The 16621-nt window shown below is 43.6% G+C and overlaps 1 protein-coding gene across 3 annotated transcripts in view; it reads right to left on the bottom strand.

The window, feature by feature from the left end:
* Positions 1-2896: 2896 nt before the first annotated feature.
* Aox3 (aldehyde oxidase 3) overlaps positions 2897-16621 on the bottom strand; it is an 82318-nt gene continuing 68593 nt past the window's right edge. For 2 of the 3 annotated variants that reach the window (XM_087567180.1, XM_087567181.1), the window contains 3 exons: positions 15611-15799; positions 9188-9355; positions 2897-4881 (listed from right to left, as the gene is read on the bottom strand). In XM_087567180.1, coding sequence (XP_087423306.1) covers positions 4828-4881; positions 9188-9355; positions 15611-15799 — 411 coding nt within the window. In that variant the 3' untranslated portion in view covers positions 2897-4827. 3 annotated transcript variants of the gene reach the window in all.

Raw genomic sequence — 16621 nt, 5'->3', positions numbered from 1 at the left:
GCTGCATAGAAGTCAGTCTTCCACTAGCAGCCTTCAGATGACAATGTAGAACTTTCAGCTTCTCCTGTACCATGCCTGCCTAGATACTGCCATGCTGCCACCTTGATGATAATGGACTGAACCTCTTAACCTGTAAGCCAGCCTCAATTAAATGTTGTCCTTTATAAGACTTACCTTGGTCATCCTGTCTGTTCACCATGTAAGACCCTAGGACAAATACCTTAGATCTTAGTGAGCATTCTTCAAGGGATGCAGAGATTGGAAAACATGGTGACATTATTTTTGGATTTCCAGACTATTTTCTAAAATAATTCTATAACCAAACTGGAATGGACAAGAATCTGTAGGTTCGTGAATCTGAACTGAGGCTAGGATACTTCCTAAGGTGCTTGTGTGTTTTTCATGAGAGGATTTCACTAGCAGTTGAGTCCTACTCTCTTCTCTCCACACCCCCACCCTGCCCTGTTCCTCTTATCCTTCTACAGCACTGAATGCTCACTTTTAGGGTCCATGAAAGTGTTTTCTGGTCTTTTAAAGTTGGCAGGAAACTAGGACATAGACTTTCTTGGATTTACTTTGTTACCAGTTGAGCCACAGATAGAATTTTTAGGGTGTTTTTTCCTTTGTGGATGGTTGGGGATTAGGCGTCTAAAAAACAAAAATGCTGAGAGTCCAAGAAGATCCCAGCACACCCCTTCATCTTCTGCCATCTTCACTTCTAATCAGGTCAAATCCCGCTCCTCACTCAACTGCAGAACCATTCATAATTAGAACAGGCTTAATTCAGTGGTGAAATTTTTGCAGCCTTGCTTATCCACAGACTTACACCCAAATCCTCAGCTTTGTGTGAGATTGAATTGCCACACTAATTTGTAATCTGCCCAATGCATTTCCCAACAGTCCTGACTTCAAGAGCTCCTCTCCCACCCCTATTCCACTAATTGCTTAGTATTTTTGGGATCACAGGTCCAGGTTATTTTGTGAGGTTTGGCTTCTTTATTCTTCCCATAAATGTTACCTTCTCAAAGGCTATCTCTTTGACCGCAAGATCTGAAGGTCTCCTGCCATTGTCCTCATTGAGTGGTCATTTTTTCCTTCTTAGCTTACAGTGACATTTGAATGAGTTCTTAGGCAATGTCTAGGCAAGGTCTACATCTATATGATTCACACACATCTCCAGTGATCAAAACAATACCTCACATATGACTGTAGGAATATCCCACTTGTGATTTTATAAATTGATATCTTTAGAATGAATGGCTGAGTCTGTAGTATAATGAGATCTTTAAAGATTTTAATGTTTGCTGTTTCTGTTTCTTCCTTACTGGAGCCTTTTCTGTATAGTCAGTGTTGACCCATGTCTCTGCTGTGAGGATGTTTTCTACAGGGAAATCTATCACTGGCCTTAGCTTTTGCTTATTCTTTCTGACTGAGTCGTCTCGACACATGAGATTCTCATCCATTGTTTTCTACTGGTCTCGATTTCCGATTTGTTTTGTGCACTTCTGGATAACTGCTTTATTTCTTAACCACAGATCTGTGTGACACTTGGCTGAGTTAACCCAAATACCCTGTACCTATACTCTGTGCAGGTCTGTAGCAGTAAGGATGCCTACATCATCAATAAGAAGTCATTCTCACCATATGCATGCACACCAGGCACTGTCTAGGCACCAACTCATTTAATTCTCAAAAAAAAAAATTGATGAGGTAGGTACTAATAGTCTTCATCTACAGATCAGGTAAATGAAAGCTCAGAAAGTTTAAGTAACTTTAGTAACGGAGGCAGGAATAAAACCTTAGCAACCTGACTACAGTGTCTTGACTGGTAGTCATTCTGTATCAGGGCCTCCTTGGACTTCATGAGTACTTTGATATTTCTGGGAAGCTTTATTTTCCAATATCTGCATGAAGGAAACATCTGGCAAGTGGATCAGCCCCATCTTCTCCTCTTCTCACCTCAGTGTAATATTGTAAGTTGGTAGATGGCAGATACATTGGATTTTCTTCTGGTTAGGCAGTGGTTGCTACCATGGTCACTCAGTCCAGTTATTCCCAAGCAGGAACAGACGGTTGCTGCTCAGGAAGGCGGGGCCTGGCACATACAGGTGGGCTGTATTAAGGTGTTTAGAGGTTGGTGACTCTTCATGTTTCTCATATAACACCATAGTGGCCATTACGGGAATTCAGTGCGATTGAATTAAGTTGTTCAGTCGGGGCACCTGGTGCTTTTCCCATGTTGAAATCTATTCCTCCAGGTTAAGGAACGATATAGATATAACTAAATTTAACCGAGAATCTGAAGAGTCTGCACAGAAACGATGAGTCATGCTTAAGTCTAGCACTTAAAGCAGCAGAACAGAGAGGAGAGAGGCATTTCTCAGTTCTCACAACCAAGATGCAGCGGGCTCCTCCCAGGCTCCCACACCTTTCTGTGGCTCTGTGCCCTTCCCTCCCTGCATCTTCTGGTCTCCTAACACTGCTGCACATCTTGTGCCCTGTGCACAACCCCGATGCCAGGCCAGCCTGTGACTCAGTCTTCTGCTCTGCACAGTTCCTGGGTCCCTTTGCTTCCTCCTCACTGTGTCTTACCTCCATTACTTTCTGTAACTCTGGTTGTCTTACACTTCTGGGTATTCTCTCTTTTTTCTCCTTCTCCTTCTCCTTCTCCTTCTCCTTCTCCTTCTCCTTCTCCTTTTCCTTCTCCTTCCTCTTCTTCCTCCTCCTCCTCTTCTTCTTCTTTATTCTTTCTTCTCCTTCTTCTTTCTCCTTCTCCTTCTCCTTTTCTCCTTCACCATAGTTTGTTCTTTATTTTCTCCCTTTAAACAATTCTTTATGACTACAATACAGCCACACTAGAACTTAATGGAAAACAAACAAGACATATAGTCATAGATGTGTTTTAGAATAAATTTTTAATATATTTATTTATATTAAAAGGGAATGAAAACAGAACATAAAGTTTATAGAGAAATAAATGATACAATTATGCTTGGAGGTGCATGCCTGTAATCCCAGCCCTCAGGAAGCTAAGGAAGAATCATTTTGAGTTCAAAATCCTGTGTCAAAATCCAAACCAAAAAAAAAAAAAAAAAAAAATCCAAACCAAACAAAGCTAAGACAACAAAAAGCCTGTTTCAGAAATCACTAAGATTCAACTACTGTCATATTTTGGGTGAAAAATAGTTTTTTAAATTAATTTTTGATTTATTTATTTTATCCTATGTATGAGTGTTTTATCTGCATGCATATATTTGTGCCATGTGTGCACAGTGCCCTCAGAGTCTAGAAGAAGGCATTAGGTCCACTGGAATGGGAGTTGGGGTGGTTGTTTCTACCATTTGGGTGTTGAAAACAGAATCTGAGTTCTCTGCCAGAGGAGACCATCTCTCTGGCCCCTGAAATGTAATATTTTTATTAAACTTCAATAATTTTAAAACAGAAAAGCAACCATTCATGTCAAAAGGGAGAGGGAAAAAAATCAAGAGAGAAGTAAGGAATATATAAGACAAAGCAAAACCTATTTAGAAGAAAATAAAGCTAAAACATCGATTAACAAAGCCCGTGTTTTCTTTGGGCATCGAAGTGTATAAATACCTAATAATTCTGACTAAGAAGTGAGAAAACTCAAATGACGTAGGGGTAAGAATTGTTACTGTGCACTGTGCAAGCTGTCTGCTTCCTTCTGTCTTTTCACTTGACACTCACTGGGCTGCCCCCGAGCTGGAGCTGGTGTCTGTAGGAAGCAGAGGCATCCCAAAATGGAAGGGAGTGGGAGCGGGCTCAGATAGGAGTTACTGGACAGCACTTAAGGCAATGCCATGGGCAAAATCAGCACATTGAAAGTGTCTGCCACTAAAACTTTCGTGAAGTCTAAGGTGATTATTGTACACATGCTAGAATATTTCAGACTGGACAACATCGGATATGCTGTGACTATCAAAATATTAAGTACTTGTGCCTTCTGAACCGGACTGATAGGCACAATGGTTGCAGTTGTCCGGCTGCGTTTGTCTCAAGGCGGACTTGTTTGGGGAAGCCATATGTCACTGCTTCTTTGAAATCCTAAAGCTGCTTCCTCTGTTTCTCTAAATTGCCCTCCCATGGGTCATCTTAGAGGCAACTCTGCCATAGGTAGCATCTCAGTGAATCTTCAGTAACTAAGAGTCTTGGGAAAAAAAAAGAATCAAGGGGCTGGGGATTTAGCTCAGTGGTAGAGCGCTTACCTAGGAAGCACAAGGCCCTGGATTCGGTCCCCAGCTCCGAAAAAAAAGAACCAAAAAAAAAAAAAAAAAAAAAAAAAAAAAAAAGAATCAAGGGACTTTTCAACAAACGTATACATTACAACAAGCAAGCCAAGCCTCAGTTGCTACAGACTGTTGGCTCCTAAATTGAACATGTGATCCGATCTGGAATGGTAAATAAAACCAAGTTCTTTTACACACAGCATCACAATACCGGAACTTCACAAACTACATAAGCTAATGATCACAGAATCCTGTCCATTTCTCTGTTTTATTTTTATCCTTTTTGGAATAGGAACATCTCATCAAGAGTAGATGCTCATTTTCTCTGTAGACTCAGCAGAGAAATTCTTCACCCACTGGGAAATGAGGTTTAGTTGACCTAACCGTGACCTTTGGCTGAAGCTCCAAAAATGTTACTACTTGTAGCACAGGTGATTAAAGATTACAAGATTCTGTAAATATGAAAATTTAAGAATTGCCTCTAATTGTCTATGTATTTTAGATGAAGTTGTTTATTCTAGTGACCCATTGAAGCTTTAAGTTCTTCAGGATATCTGTTTTTGTGCTCAAACCCCAAGCATCAGGCAACTGGGATGGACCATGGCTTACAGCATTTAGAATCCGTTTTTGGAACCTAAAAAGAAAGTTGGGGGAAAGAAAGGTGAAAGAATTGTTTAAAAACAAAAGAGAAAAACAATATAAAATGACCCATAAAACCAACAGATGGCAAAAATAGTTTCTTTTTCAGAAAGCATATAACCTATTTATTCATCGAATTTATTTGCTTAATTTGCATAGATTTTTTTTCCCAATAGGAATTAGGTAATTTCAGATAAATGAAAAATATCTAATTCCTTGGCATAGTAAGGCAAAATGCACACAATACTGGCTTAGCTGAAAAGGACTAACAAAGTGTTCTTAAATACAACGGCAAGCATGGGGTATCCACGCGTTCAAGTAATGCACAAGACCTCTCTCCACAGCTAATCTGTCGGGCCCTTTGATTTTAGTGTGATGAGGTCCTGACCCTGGCAAACTCTAACTGGCCCAGACACAAGACTTCTTCCGTGTAAGTAAACGTTCACCAAAACTGAAACAGAAAAGAAACCGGGAGGCAGAAATGCTCTCTGGGAGAGTTACGTTCATCGCCTTTGTGAGCAGTAGAGAGCCTGTCCAAAGCTCGCATGCAAAACTGAAGCACTCGCTCATAGAATTTCACGATGCCGCCCCCCCCCCCAAAGATTTTTGCAAGTTCAATATTGGCCTTTTTCTTTGGGTGATTTTTTTTTTTAGCTTAAGGAAGCTAAAAGAAACAAAAACAAAAAACAAACAAACAAACAAAAAAAACCCCTAAATTAGTACAAAGTAGTCTTACATTAAAAAGTCACCTTTTTTTGGTTTAAAAAAGATGTAATCTTTAAGAACAAGCGCCTACTGTCAAACAGAAGTGGAGGGAGGAAAGATTAAACATATAGTAAGAGAAGGCTGACCACAGAAAGAGAAATGGAATGTCTACTTAGATTGTCAGGTGATTTCTTAAACAACCTTTACCTACATTAAAAAAAAAATGGGTAGATGGACTTCATTAAATTCAATCAAAACTGACCAGAGAAGTGACTTCATACTTATTCCACAAAGTAATATTTCCCACACATTCTTTCAAAAGCAGCAGCTGATGTGGTATAATAAATTTAAAGGCTGTTTGATTTTTTAAACGTTCCCTTCATGTGTCACGCAAGGAAGTAAGACAGAATGGCGATCCGAGCCATGGGTTGGTAGATTGACAGAGGAAGGCGAGAGGTGAGTAGATGCTGGATGATGTTGGGTGGAGAGCGATGGCTTCCACCACACCTGATGGGTAACAGGCATGAATGAAAGATGACAATGCCCTTGGAGCAGCTCACAACAGCAGAACTTTGGATGTGTGCTGCCCTGGGAGCATGACCGGAGAAGTTTGATTCCCATTTCACACCACTTGATGCTTTCAAGTTGGAGGGGTGAGTTCTAGTTTTGCAAATTTGTGTTGTGCTGATTTGGAAAGTGAGGGCGGATTTGATTGGGACGCTTGTTTTTCACGACTGTAAAACACACAGATCTGCTATAGGGCTCCTTCAGTGTTTGGGAGTAAGTAATTCTAGCAAAGCATTCAGGCATGGTGCAGCCGGGTCCTGGGCCTCTCTGAATGCACCTCTTCATCTGCTCCTAGGTTCAGCCTTCCTGCCCTGTAAAAGACACCTTGAAAGCAGCATGGTCCTTTCGCAGTAGCAAATACTCTGTCCTCACCCGGGAGGCCTACTGCGGGTGACAGGGTTCTCAGCAAACGCTGTTGTTCTATCTCCAAGATAACACAGTTTCATCACTGCTTTTGGAAAAGCAGGACTTTGAGTCAGTGGAATCTACCTGCTCAGAGCAAGCACTATTTAGACATGAGTTGCCACAAAGCCAACTCCACCCTTGTTGGTATTTGCATTATGTTAAAACACAGATTTCTATGAGATTTACCCAGGACCATGCCATGTTGATCCATCCCTGTCCCCCGCCCTCCAGGTGAGTGAAAAACCAAGTTAGCAAAACTGTTTTGGGTGAGTCCTTAGTTTCCCCTCCCCCTATTCCCTCTTCCCCATCCTTTCCCCTTCTCCCCTCACCCACCTTCCTTTGACAAGTGCCTGGGCCTCATTATGTGGTTTAAATTGGTCTTTAACTCATGACCATCATCTTGCCTGAGGGTTAGCGACAATCATGTGACTTTCCCTGCCCACAAAGGCCCTGCCCCATCCTTCCTGTAATACCGAGGAAAGGAGCAGGGGCAGAGATGGAAAGAGACGGGAGAGAGGACTTTCTATCTCCACTCAGCCCTGGCACTGCTGGATTTGGGGGTGCAGGGAGAGGCATGGTCTCTTGGGGCCTGGAGCAAGCACCTTCATCTGTGAGGGTTTATGAGGGTGTGGTTCTCAGGCCGGCAGGTTTGTTCTGTTCTGTGTTTAGGAAGGTTCTTGGCTCCCTGGAGGTGTGGGGACCTCTGTGTCAAAGTACTGAGCCTGGCATCCCCACCTCCCCCCGACCCACTCACCCCTGCCTCAGACCTACCTGCCCATCTGGTGTCCCCATCAAGTCCCTTTGACTCAATCTGGCTCATTCCTTTCTCTCCTCCCTTTTCTCTATTTTCTTCCCTCAGGCAAATGATCGACTTTCACGATTCTAATTACTACTTTGAACTAATGACTCATAAATCTGTCTGGAATTCTGCCCTTTTGTCAAATCTGGGCTAGTTAGCTTGTTGGCAAAATTCTTTGGCTGACTGGCTACCCCAAAGTCTAAAAGTGAACTTGGAAGGATTTCTTCTGCTGCCTACTGATGTGAGAGGCAGCCCAATCCTCCCACTCACGAGGAGCACAACTGTAGACCTAGCCTGGATTCTCGGCTGCCATTCCTTCATTGAATGGCAGGTTTGCATGACCCTCCCTCCTTACCTTCAAATGCCATTAACTTTGTCATGCTCACGACTCTGTCACCTCTTGACTACATCATAGCTTCCTGCCATCCCTTCTCAGGCTAATTCATGGTATAGCATCTATCAGGTTGCTTACGTGAGCATCTCATTCTCACCGTCACATGACCTTCAAAGTCCGCCTGCCCTCAGGATAGAACCCACTTTACATTTACGACTCTGTGTTCTAGTTCAGGCTTGCATCCCAGTTTATGCTCCAGATTTCCCTCTGCTCAGTGTCCCATCCGGGAAACCCACACTATCTGTGTTCTGAGACCTTCCTGGTGCTTTTCTCCTATGCCCTGTATTTGCTTTAATTTTCCCTCTACCCGGAATTCCTGTTCCTTCTGCCTGTATGTCTAGGTTTCATCCATTAGCCAGATGTTATCTGTCACCTTCTGTAGGTCTGTCACTTGCCTTGTCTGGTCTGTACTTTCTTCTTGCTCCACTCTCACTTAAAACATATATCATTAGATTCTAAGTCCCATGAGATGGATTTTTCGTTACATACTTATTTTTGTCAATACCTGCTCACGATTGTTAAATTAAATGTGAATGTGTATCTCACTGTGCCCTGTTCTCTCTTTACTCCTGGAGAGAAATGCAGAACAGACCAGGAGTACCACTCACAGGCCACCTGGCAGGAAGAGATAAGCCCCCAGCCCCTGACATCCAGGACGCCCCAAACCTGCCAATGTGTGTAGCTATACCTTATTACCTCATCATGTGAAATAGCCAATCATATGTGAACATGTCTATGTGCCTCGTTTGAATCCACCAATCCCCGTAACTATGCATCTGCTTCTGTACGCCCGCTTCTGCTTCCCCAATCCCTATAAAAGCCCCATGCTGGAGCTGCTGGGCGCGCAAGTCCTCCGAAGAGACTGTGTGCCCGCAGGTACCTGTGTTTTCCAATAAACCCTCTTGCTGATTGCATCCGAGTGGACTCGGCTCGGTCATTGGGCGCTTGGGACTCCTCCTGAGGGAAAGGTCCTCTCTGGGGGTCTTTCATGTTAATCAAGCATTTTACAGTCTAGCCTGACGTCTTTCAAAGGAAGTGTGAATTCAGCACACACGTGCATTGCAGTGAGCTAAGCTAATATCTGGGTGGCACGTGACTATAGTACCAGGCTCTGCCTCGTTCAGGAAATGATACCGAGTAGCCCTTCTCCTGAGTAAGTGGTGAAGAAGGTAGATTGTGACAGAAGATTGCAGCACTCTTGAAAAGCAACAGTCTCCTGCAGCTCTCCACGTTCCCCTCTATAAATATAAGAAAACCCCACAACTTCCTACTCAAAAATTCATACCAGCAACTTCCATTTTTCACAAGAAGACATCCTGCTTGTGGGGTTGGTGAATTTACGTTTGAATTGACACGTGTCCTGTGTCCCTGCACTGAGAACCACGAAAAGGGCTACAGACATTTACAGACAAGATGGAGGTCATCCCATACCAGGTTTGTAAACTGGTCCTCACAGGCCATTCGAATTACTTCTGCTGTGGCAGGGCTGTTTATGGCCAAAATCAGGGGCAGGCCTCTCTCCTTGCGGGCGGCAGCCACGGCAGCAGCAATAGCGAAGAACACAGAAGAACCTAGAAACATTCCAGCTTCACCAAGGCCCTGGGGATGTTGGGAGGGAAGACAAAATAAGAAGCCTTTTAGAAACCTGGATCTGGACCGGGACAGAGACATGAGGGCTGGGGAATTGGCCTGAGCTGACGCAGTGACTCTGAAGAGATTCCCTCCTTTTGGTTCGTGTGTCCTTGCAGCAATCTTGCTGGTTGGTGGGTAGGCCCTCTGACAGATTAAGGACTGTTTGCTTAGCTGTCCCCAACACCCGAGCCATGCAGGAGTACGGTTAATGCTTGTTCCTCAAGTCCACCAAGGACTCAGCATGTATTTTCTTGGTTGCTTCTTGCTGTTTCTAAATCACGGCCTACTTGGGATCATTCTTCTCTGAAGATAACAGTCTTTCCAACCACCCTTAGGATCCATCCCAGAAGAGCCTGAACTCTGCTACAGGGCCAGTTTCTGTTTGTTTAGGAAGGTGGTTGGACCTCAAAGGAACTCAAACTCTGGTGGAAGATTGGCCAAGGTAGTAATCCTGATGCTGGTTACACTTGCCAAACAATGAGAACCAGGCCAAGCCTGGCATGCCCATGCCCAAGGGGACCATGTGGTTTCAGCCGAAGCTACCTACTGTGCCAACAGGGCTTTTAAGGGATGAGGATGGTATAGAAATACCTTGATTAATGGCTGACGATCTTGGTGGGGCCTATGCCAAGGATTTACCCTTCTTAGTCTGAATTAACTCGGCGACAAGGGTTCAAGGGCTTTCTCAAGATATAGAGGGTACTGTAAAGAGTTAAAGTTTCATCAAGGCATACCAGCAAGCCCTGATGGATTCCATGGAAGATGGTGTCTGCCATTGAAAGTCTATGACTTAGAAGTCTCCTGGGGTAAAACTCAAGCATCCTTTACCACTGTGCTTGACACAACACTCCTACTCCTGTCCTGAGTGGAAGCCACTGTCTTGTATGCTGTGGGGTATTCTGACTGCCTGTACAGGCTGACTCATGTACCAGACTGCAAAGGTAGGGGGGTAACTGAACCCTGATGGGGGTAGGCAGCCTTCCACTCATGGCTAGAGATGAGGGGACCAGAACCTGTATAAACAGCTCTGACTGAATATGCAGGTAGGAGATAGATACCCAAGGAAGTGAGTGAACCCCCAAAATAAAATGTATGTGAAGACAGGACAATTGTGGTCCCCTGCATGACCTGAGAAGGCAGAGATGGCTTTTACTGAAAAGATGCTGTATGAGGTGAGAGGGTACGTGCCAGGTGAGAAAGGAAAGATGAGTCCCAGGTAATGTGTAAGTTCATGCATGAGCTTGAAGGGCTCAGGGCACCCATGTATTTATTTAAATACTAATATAGACATCTCTGGGAAAGTTCATTGCAGATGTGATTAGCATTGGCTTTAAGCTATTACTAGCTTTGATGATATGTGTGAAGTTTCTAAGAGCACAACAAGTTTCTCCCAGGAGGGAGGAGTGATTCTGCCTCAGGACCTCAGTACAGAAACCCTGCCTGACTTTCTAGCCTGCTGCCCCACTGCTCTAGATCTTAAATTTGTCAGTTCTATAACTATGTGAGCCAATTCCTTAAAATAAATCTGTGTGTACCTGTACAGATATATATATATATATATATATATACATATATGTAGATTCACATGCAAATAAACATAAATATGCATGCATTGTATATAACACACACATAACATATGCAAGTGTGTATATCCATAATACCCAGATAAAGCCCACTGGTTATTTGTCTAGAGAACTCTGACACAGGTGCCATTAAAGGCATCAGGAAGAAAAGAGCCGGCTTAATTCAAAGGAGTGAAAAGAGCTTTGTGGCTAGAAAGGATGGTACGAGGTGTCTCGGGGGTGATTGCCAGGCAGACTATGCAGGGCTCTGGGAGCCATGTTAAGAGCTGTATCTTATTATCAACTCAAGGGAAGCCACCAAAGGATTTTTACTATGAATCTTACTTTCTTTCTAGTCTTATACTCTGTGGTTAATTTGTTATCTTAACAGATCAAATATGCCTTAACTCATATAATATGCCCAAGAATTTCTTCAAGCAGCGACTAATGCTGAAGACTGGAGAGGTAGAGGAGGATGAGGATCCAGGGCCTTTGAAAAAGTTCTTGAGTTGCTCATTGCTCCACCTATTCTTGTCCAGCCAGGTCTTCAGGCTGCCTCATCAATAGTTGGGTCTCCTTGGCAATAGAAGCTAACAGGTTCTCATGCTATAAACCCTTTGCTCTTGATGGGCCAAGAGGGATTGAGATGGGCAAAAGGGATCTTGTGGCTGTGTTTCTACACAGTCATGACTGAACAGATGATGAGGACATGTTATGAGAAATGTGTCATTGAACAATTTTATCATTCCTCAGCTGCACGAGAGGACAGTTACAAGGTCACCAAGCCATAGAGCGTGGCACATTTGCCTTTGCCTAGGTGGTCTGTCATTGCATCAAATGTCTTCACAGGGCTGGTGAGCACTCCCACATGTGTTAGACTACGTATGCCTTCCAGCAACTCGGGGGGTGAGTGTCCTGCCCAGACTTAGTTGGCTTCCGTGGCAGAAGTGGGATCAGGTGGGATCACCATGTTTTGACAGCATGACGTAACCTCCACACCTCAGCAGGCTGCTTCTGAGAAAGGAGAGTGTCTAGGCCAAGGGCAGAGGGATTAACATCATAACCAACCAAGAGTCTACGTAATCCTCCAGAAACCTAGGAATACCAGGCTCTACAGGTAATTTGGCATTGGGAATCTACTCAAACTCCCAGAGACTGGCAGTGTGAGCTAGACCTTAATTTATGAGGAGAGACTAGAGTATTTACAGAGTGCTGGGCTGGTGACTTCCCGCCATCAAATCCATAAGGGAAATAGGTCAAAGGTTCCTTGAGAGGCTTAAGTCAGTCAGGAATCTATAAATGACAGTCCATTATGACCATGGGGAATACCTGGACGGACAATGCCATCACCTTGACCCCAGAGATCGGGTCTTTCATGCTTAAGGCTAAAGTGGCATCTTCAGGTGTTTGCAGGTATCTGATGAGTGAATGGGAGAGTGAATGCCTGTCAAAGCTGAGTATCCTTAGCCTTTCTTTGCATTTCTACAAAGCCTGCACTTCTCTTGTCACATCTGAGATATGGACACTGGGACTCAGGTCACTTAGACAGATGAAACTAGGCCACGCTCCCAAACTTTATACCATGCCCTGCTGTAGTTAGTATCAGTTTCTCCCACACAATGGTGTGTTTCCTGGTTACTGTTGTTTGAACATGTCTGCCTAAACTCAGGTGCTGGCAACTTATTCTCTATACATGGCGAGGTATGACATTTAGGAGGTGGTTAGGTCGTTAGGGCTCCACCTTTGGGAATGAATTAGTGTTATTGCAGGCGTGGGTATGTTAGAAGGCAAGCTTGACCTTTTTCTCAGAATCAATATGCTGTATCTTCTGCCATGGTATAATGCAGCAAGAAGTCACTACCAGGTGTGGCTTGTTAATTTTGGACTTTGCCACCTTTGAGATGCAAAAGAGTTTCTCCTAAATCACTCTGCCTCTAGTATTATGGTATAGCAATGCAAAGCAGATTAAGCCACCAACACCTGGCTTTTCCTGCCCTTCAGGTTACAGGGTGAGTTTCCCACCTCCTGTCCTGCTACTTGTGTTAAGCAATCTTACAGGTGTCTGCCTGTCCTCATTATGCATTGCTTCCCCGTTGCCTTAGAAGACTTTTCCTCTTCCTTCTGGCTGGGATGAGGAAACTATGTGTTTTCCGTATACACACTTCGGAGTGCAGTCCTACACTGATATGGGCATTTTGATCGATGGTGGACAGGATATGCAACAATGGTCCCGCATGTCTATAAGGGAACGCAAGAATGTTTATTGTTTAGAGACATCGCGGCCATGTGACGCCATTGCACCATACATTGTCCCAGTGTTTGCTGTGAAGATGCTGATCTAGACAGAATACTGCCCCGTCAGTTGTAAAGCAGCATGGCAGTCTAAGAGCAGTACAAGCACACGGAGAACGTGGTACTCAGTAATGAACAACTGTGCTTTGGCTTGATTTGCCATGCTTTGTTGCTATCTTAGAATACACATATGTTTGTTTTAAAAAGCTGACTGTAAAACAGAATACCGTGTCCCATTGGCAGCAGCTTCACACAGTTTGTGTTCCTGTGTGTCCCACATACACACAGGGCCCATGTTAAGTGACTGGTGCATAGTATTTAAGTTTGTTATATATGTTATATTATTCCTATGGAAGCCCTGGAGATCACCCCAGACATGTGCTGAGACCTACAAACTCAGAGGACAAATGCCTCTCAGGGCCTAGCACTGTGGCTAACGGACAGACAGACAAGCCAAATCCCTCAAATGAGGTTCCCTCTTCTTACCTATAACACAAACCCAATGGGAAGAGTGCAAGGTGGGGGAGGAGGAGGAAGCTAGGAGACAGAGATGATAGTGTTCTGGGTCAAGAGGTATCTTCTAACCTACACTTTCCTTGGCTGAAAATAAACACCTGAACAGGTGGACCATAGGGAGAATTGTGAAATGTCATTGGCCTTCTCCCTGTGAGTGTGAAACTGTTCAAGGTGACAGTCCCTTAAGTTTGGCAACAAGATAGATTATTCCAGGATTACAAGAGTATCAGCACCCAGGGAGGGGGCAGTATATCATTGCTAATGTCCTTATGAGGGTACAGAACAGGTGCATCCTCTTGGAAAGAGGATGAACAAAGATCACGTTCATGGACATGAGCAGAGCCTGCAACGGCTCAGCTCTGTAACACACACACACACACACACACACACACACACACACACACACACACACACACACTTTTACAGGATGTTGCCTTGCCCAGGCTTCCTGTCATCTATTTCACAAAGATTTGGATCTTCCCAAGGCAGATTATTTTGATGTTATAAAAAACGGATTCTGGAAAAATATATTGTGATCTACCTAATTGTAATTTAATGCAGAAAACCCTGTGTGTTGATATAAGCTTCTAGTTCTTGAGCTTTTTATGAAGTCATTGAAATCAAAAGTTTTTCAGTCTGAGACTTACTCTGGAATGGTCTTAAATTCATGACATTTGATAAGGTGGAACAAGGGTGTTAGATCTCACTCCATGATGCTTACAAGACAAGTTATACTGAGCCTACCACATCTCACATGAACTATATGTGTGCTATTGCAAACAGTGTCTCACCAGCTTTCTTTGTATTATAAACCATGGAGATATCTACAGGTCATATTTTTCTAGTAGTATATATAAGTGTGATGGGTATATGCACGTATGACATCTAAGAAATGAATCCTTTTCCTTGTTGTGTAAAACATTTTGATATTTTCTTTTATTAAACTTCATTAAATTGGTGACTTGTGATTTAGTAGATTAATTTTATGATGCTCTCGGTGGCTGTTCACAATATTGCAGATTGTGTGTGTGTGTGTGTGTGTGTGTGTGTGTGTGTGTTTGGATAGAGAATAACAAAACTCAGTTCAACCTGTCTAACGTTAGTAGATGTTTCTCATGTTTAGCCTCTGCTTTGGGACTGAAAGATACAGGAGATAGCTTTGTTTCCAAAGTGCTTACAAGGTAAGTTACTTACTGGTGAACAAAGGTTGTGTGGGAAACACCAATAGAATGACATTTAAAGCTGGGCAGAGAAAGGGATGCCATCGGTAAGAAAAAGCAGAAGGAGTGGGAAATTATTTGTGATCCAAGGAGACAGAGAGAGGGGTCAGTAGGAGAAATCTGATGAGAAGTCAGTGGGGATAAGAGATAAAAAGGTCTCTCACTGTATCCAGAGCACTGAGGTCTCTGGGGACAGTTGTTTAAATAGCATGGAGAGATTGGGAGGCAGATCACAGAGTTGAGAAGCAAGCAGGTTGCATGCTCTATTAACACACTTAAATCGGATGTGATCTGGGGCAGGTGTGTAAGGTTGACTGCAGTCTGGAACTACACGTTGGCCTATTTGCATTGAACATTTCGTCCCATCCATCCTTTCAGGGCTTCTGCACAATGCAAACAGTGACCATTCTCCAGTCCTGTAGCTGGGAAGCATCAGCATTACTGTCCAAAGCAGGATGCTGACCCAGCCCTTTTTCTTTTGTGACACTGGGATAGGATGTAGGAGCTCGCGCATGCCAGGCAAGTGCTCCACCACCCAGCTACATCATCATTCCTCAATCCATCTTCCTCGGCTAATCATCTGGGACATGTACAGATGGTAAACAGAATGAAGCCTGACCATATATACTTACCTTAGAAGAGTAGATGGCTTTGGGGTTTTGGGTTGGTGTCAACAATGATACATGGAATTCTTCTGGGATGTCGCTAACTGATGCTATTTTGTACTGGTGTGGACCACGGGTGTATAGGACTCCTTCAGGGGAATATTTCAGTTCCTCTAGAGTATAAAGTCCAAGACCTTGAACAAATGCCCCTTCGATCTGAGACAAAGAAAGGAATGAATGTCACCTTTTAAATTATGTGCTGACTTTCCAAGTACCAGCAAAGACTGTCGTCTTTCTTTTACATGAAGACTCCCTTTGGAGTCTAGGTATTTTAGCTCCCTGTGTTCTACCTGCAGATGTGAACAATGGCTATCAAAGCCCCTGGGTAGATTTCCAGAAACTATCAGGACTTGTTACAAAGAACAATGATGCTTATTAATGGTTGGATGAGTCATTTGCTTAGAAGTGATTTTAGAGACAGATGTCTGAGGTCCCTGGGGTCCATCGCTTGTAACGACTTATTCATACCCCCAATCTTTCAGTGGATAGAAAGACAGCTCTTTTTCTAGTTACTAAAGTGTCCGTTCCAAGGATGGTAGCAAGATCTTGGATCTTCCTTTTCTCAGGAGAGAGGTTCTCAGTATGTATTGTTAGCAATGGGTTTGTATCCCACAGTCTGAGCTCTTTCTGCCTCATTTCAAAGTCTAAATCCTAACACCATCTGTTTACTGTTTCTTAGTTCAATAGCTATTTGAGTTGATTCTCACTCCATAAAAATGAGAGCCAAAGGCATTTTTTTTTTTTCAATTAGTGGTCAATGGGGCAGGGCTCAGCCTATTGTGGGTGGTGCCATCCCTGGGCTGGTGGTCCAAGAAACTATAAGAAAGCAGGCTGAGCAAGCTATGGGAAGCAATCCAGGAAGCAGCACCCCTCCACAGCCTCTGCATCTGCTCCTGTCTACAGGTTCCTGCCCTGCTTGAGTTCCTGTCCTGACTTCCTGTGGTGATGGACAGCAGTGTGGAAGTGTAAGCCGGATAA

Source organism: Rattus norvegicus, chromosome 9 (assembly GCF_021556685.1).
Source record: "Rattus norvegicus strain SHRSP/BbbUtx chromosome 9, alternate assembly SHRSP_T2T, whole genome shotgun sequence".
NCBI classification, from domain to species: domain Eukaryota; kingdom Metazoa; phylum Chordata; class Mammalia; order Rodentia; family Muridae; genus Rattus; species Rattus norvegicus.
Note: the sequence above shows the minus strand (reverse complement) of the source record. Positions and strands in the feature narration are given on the sequence as shown.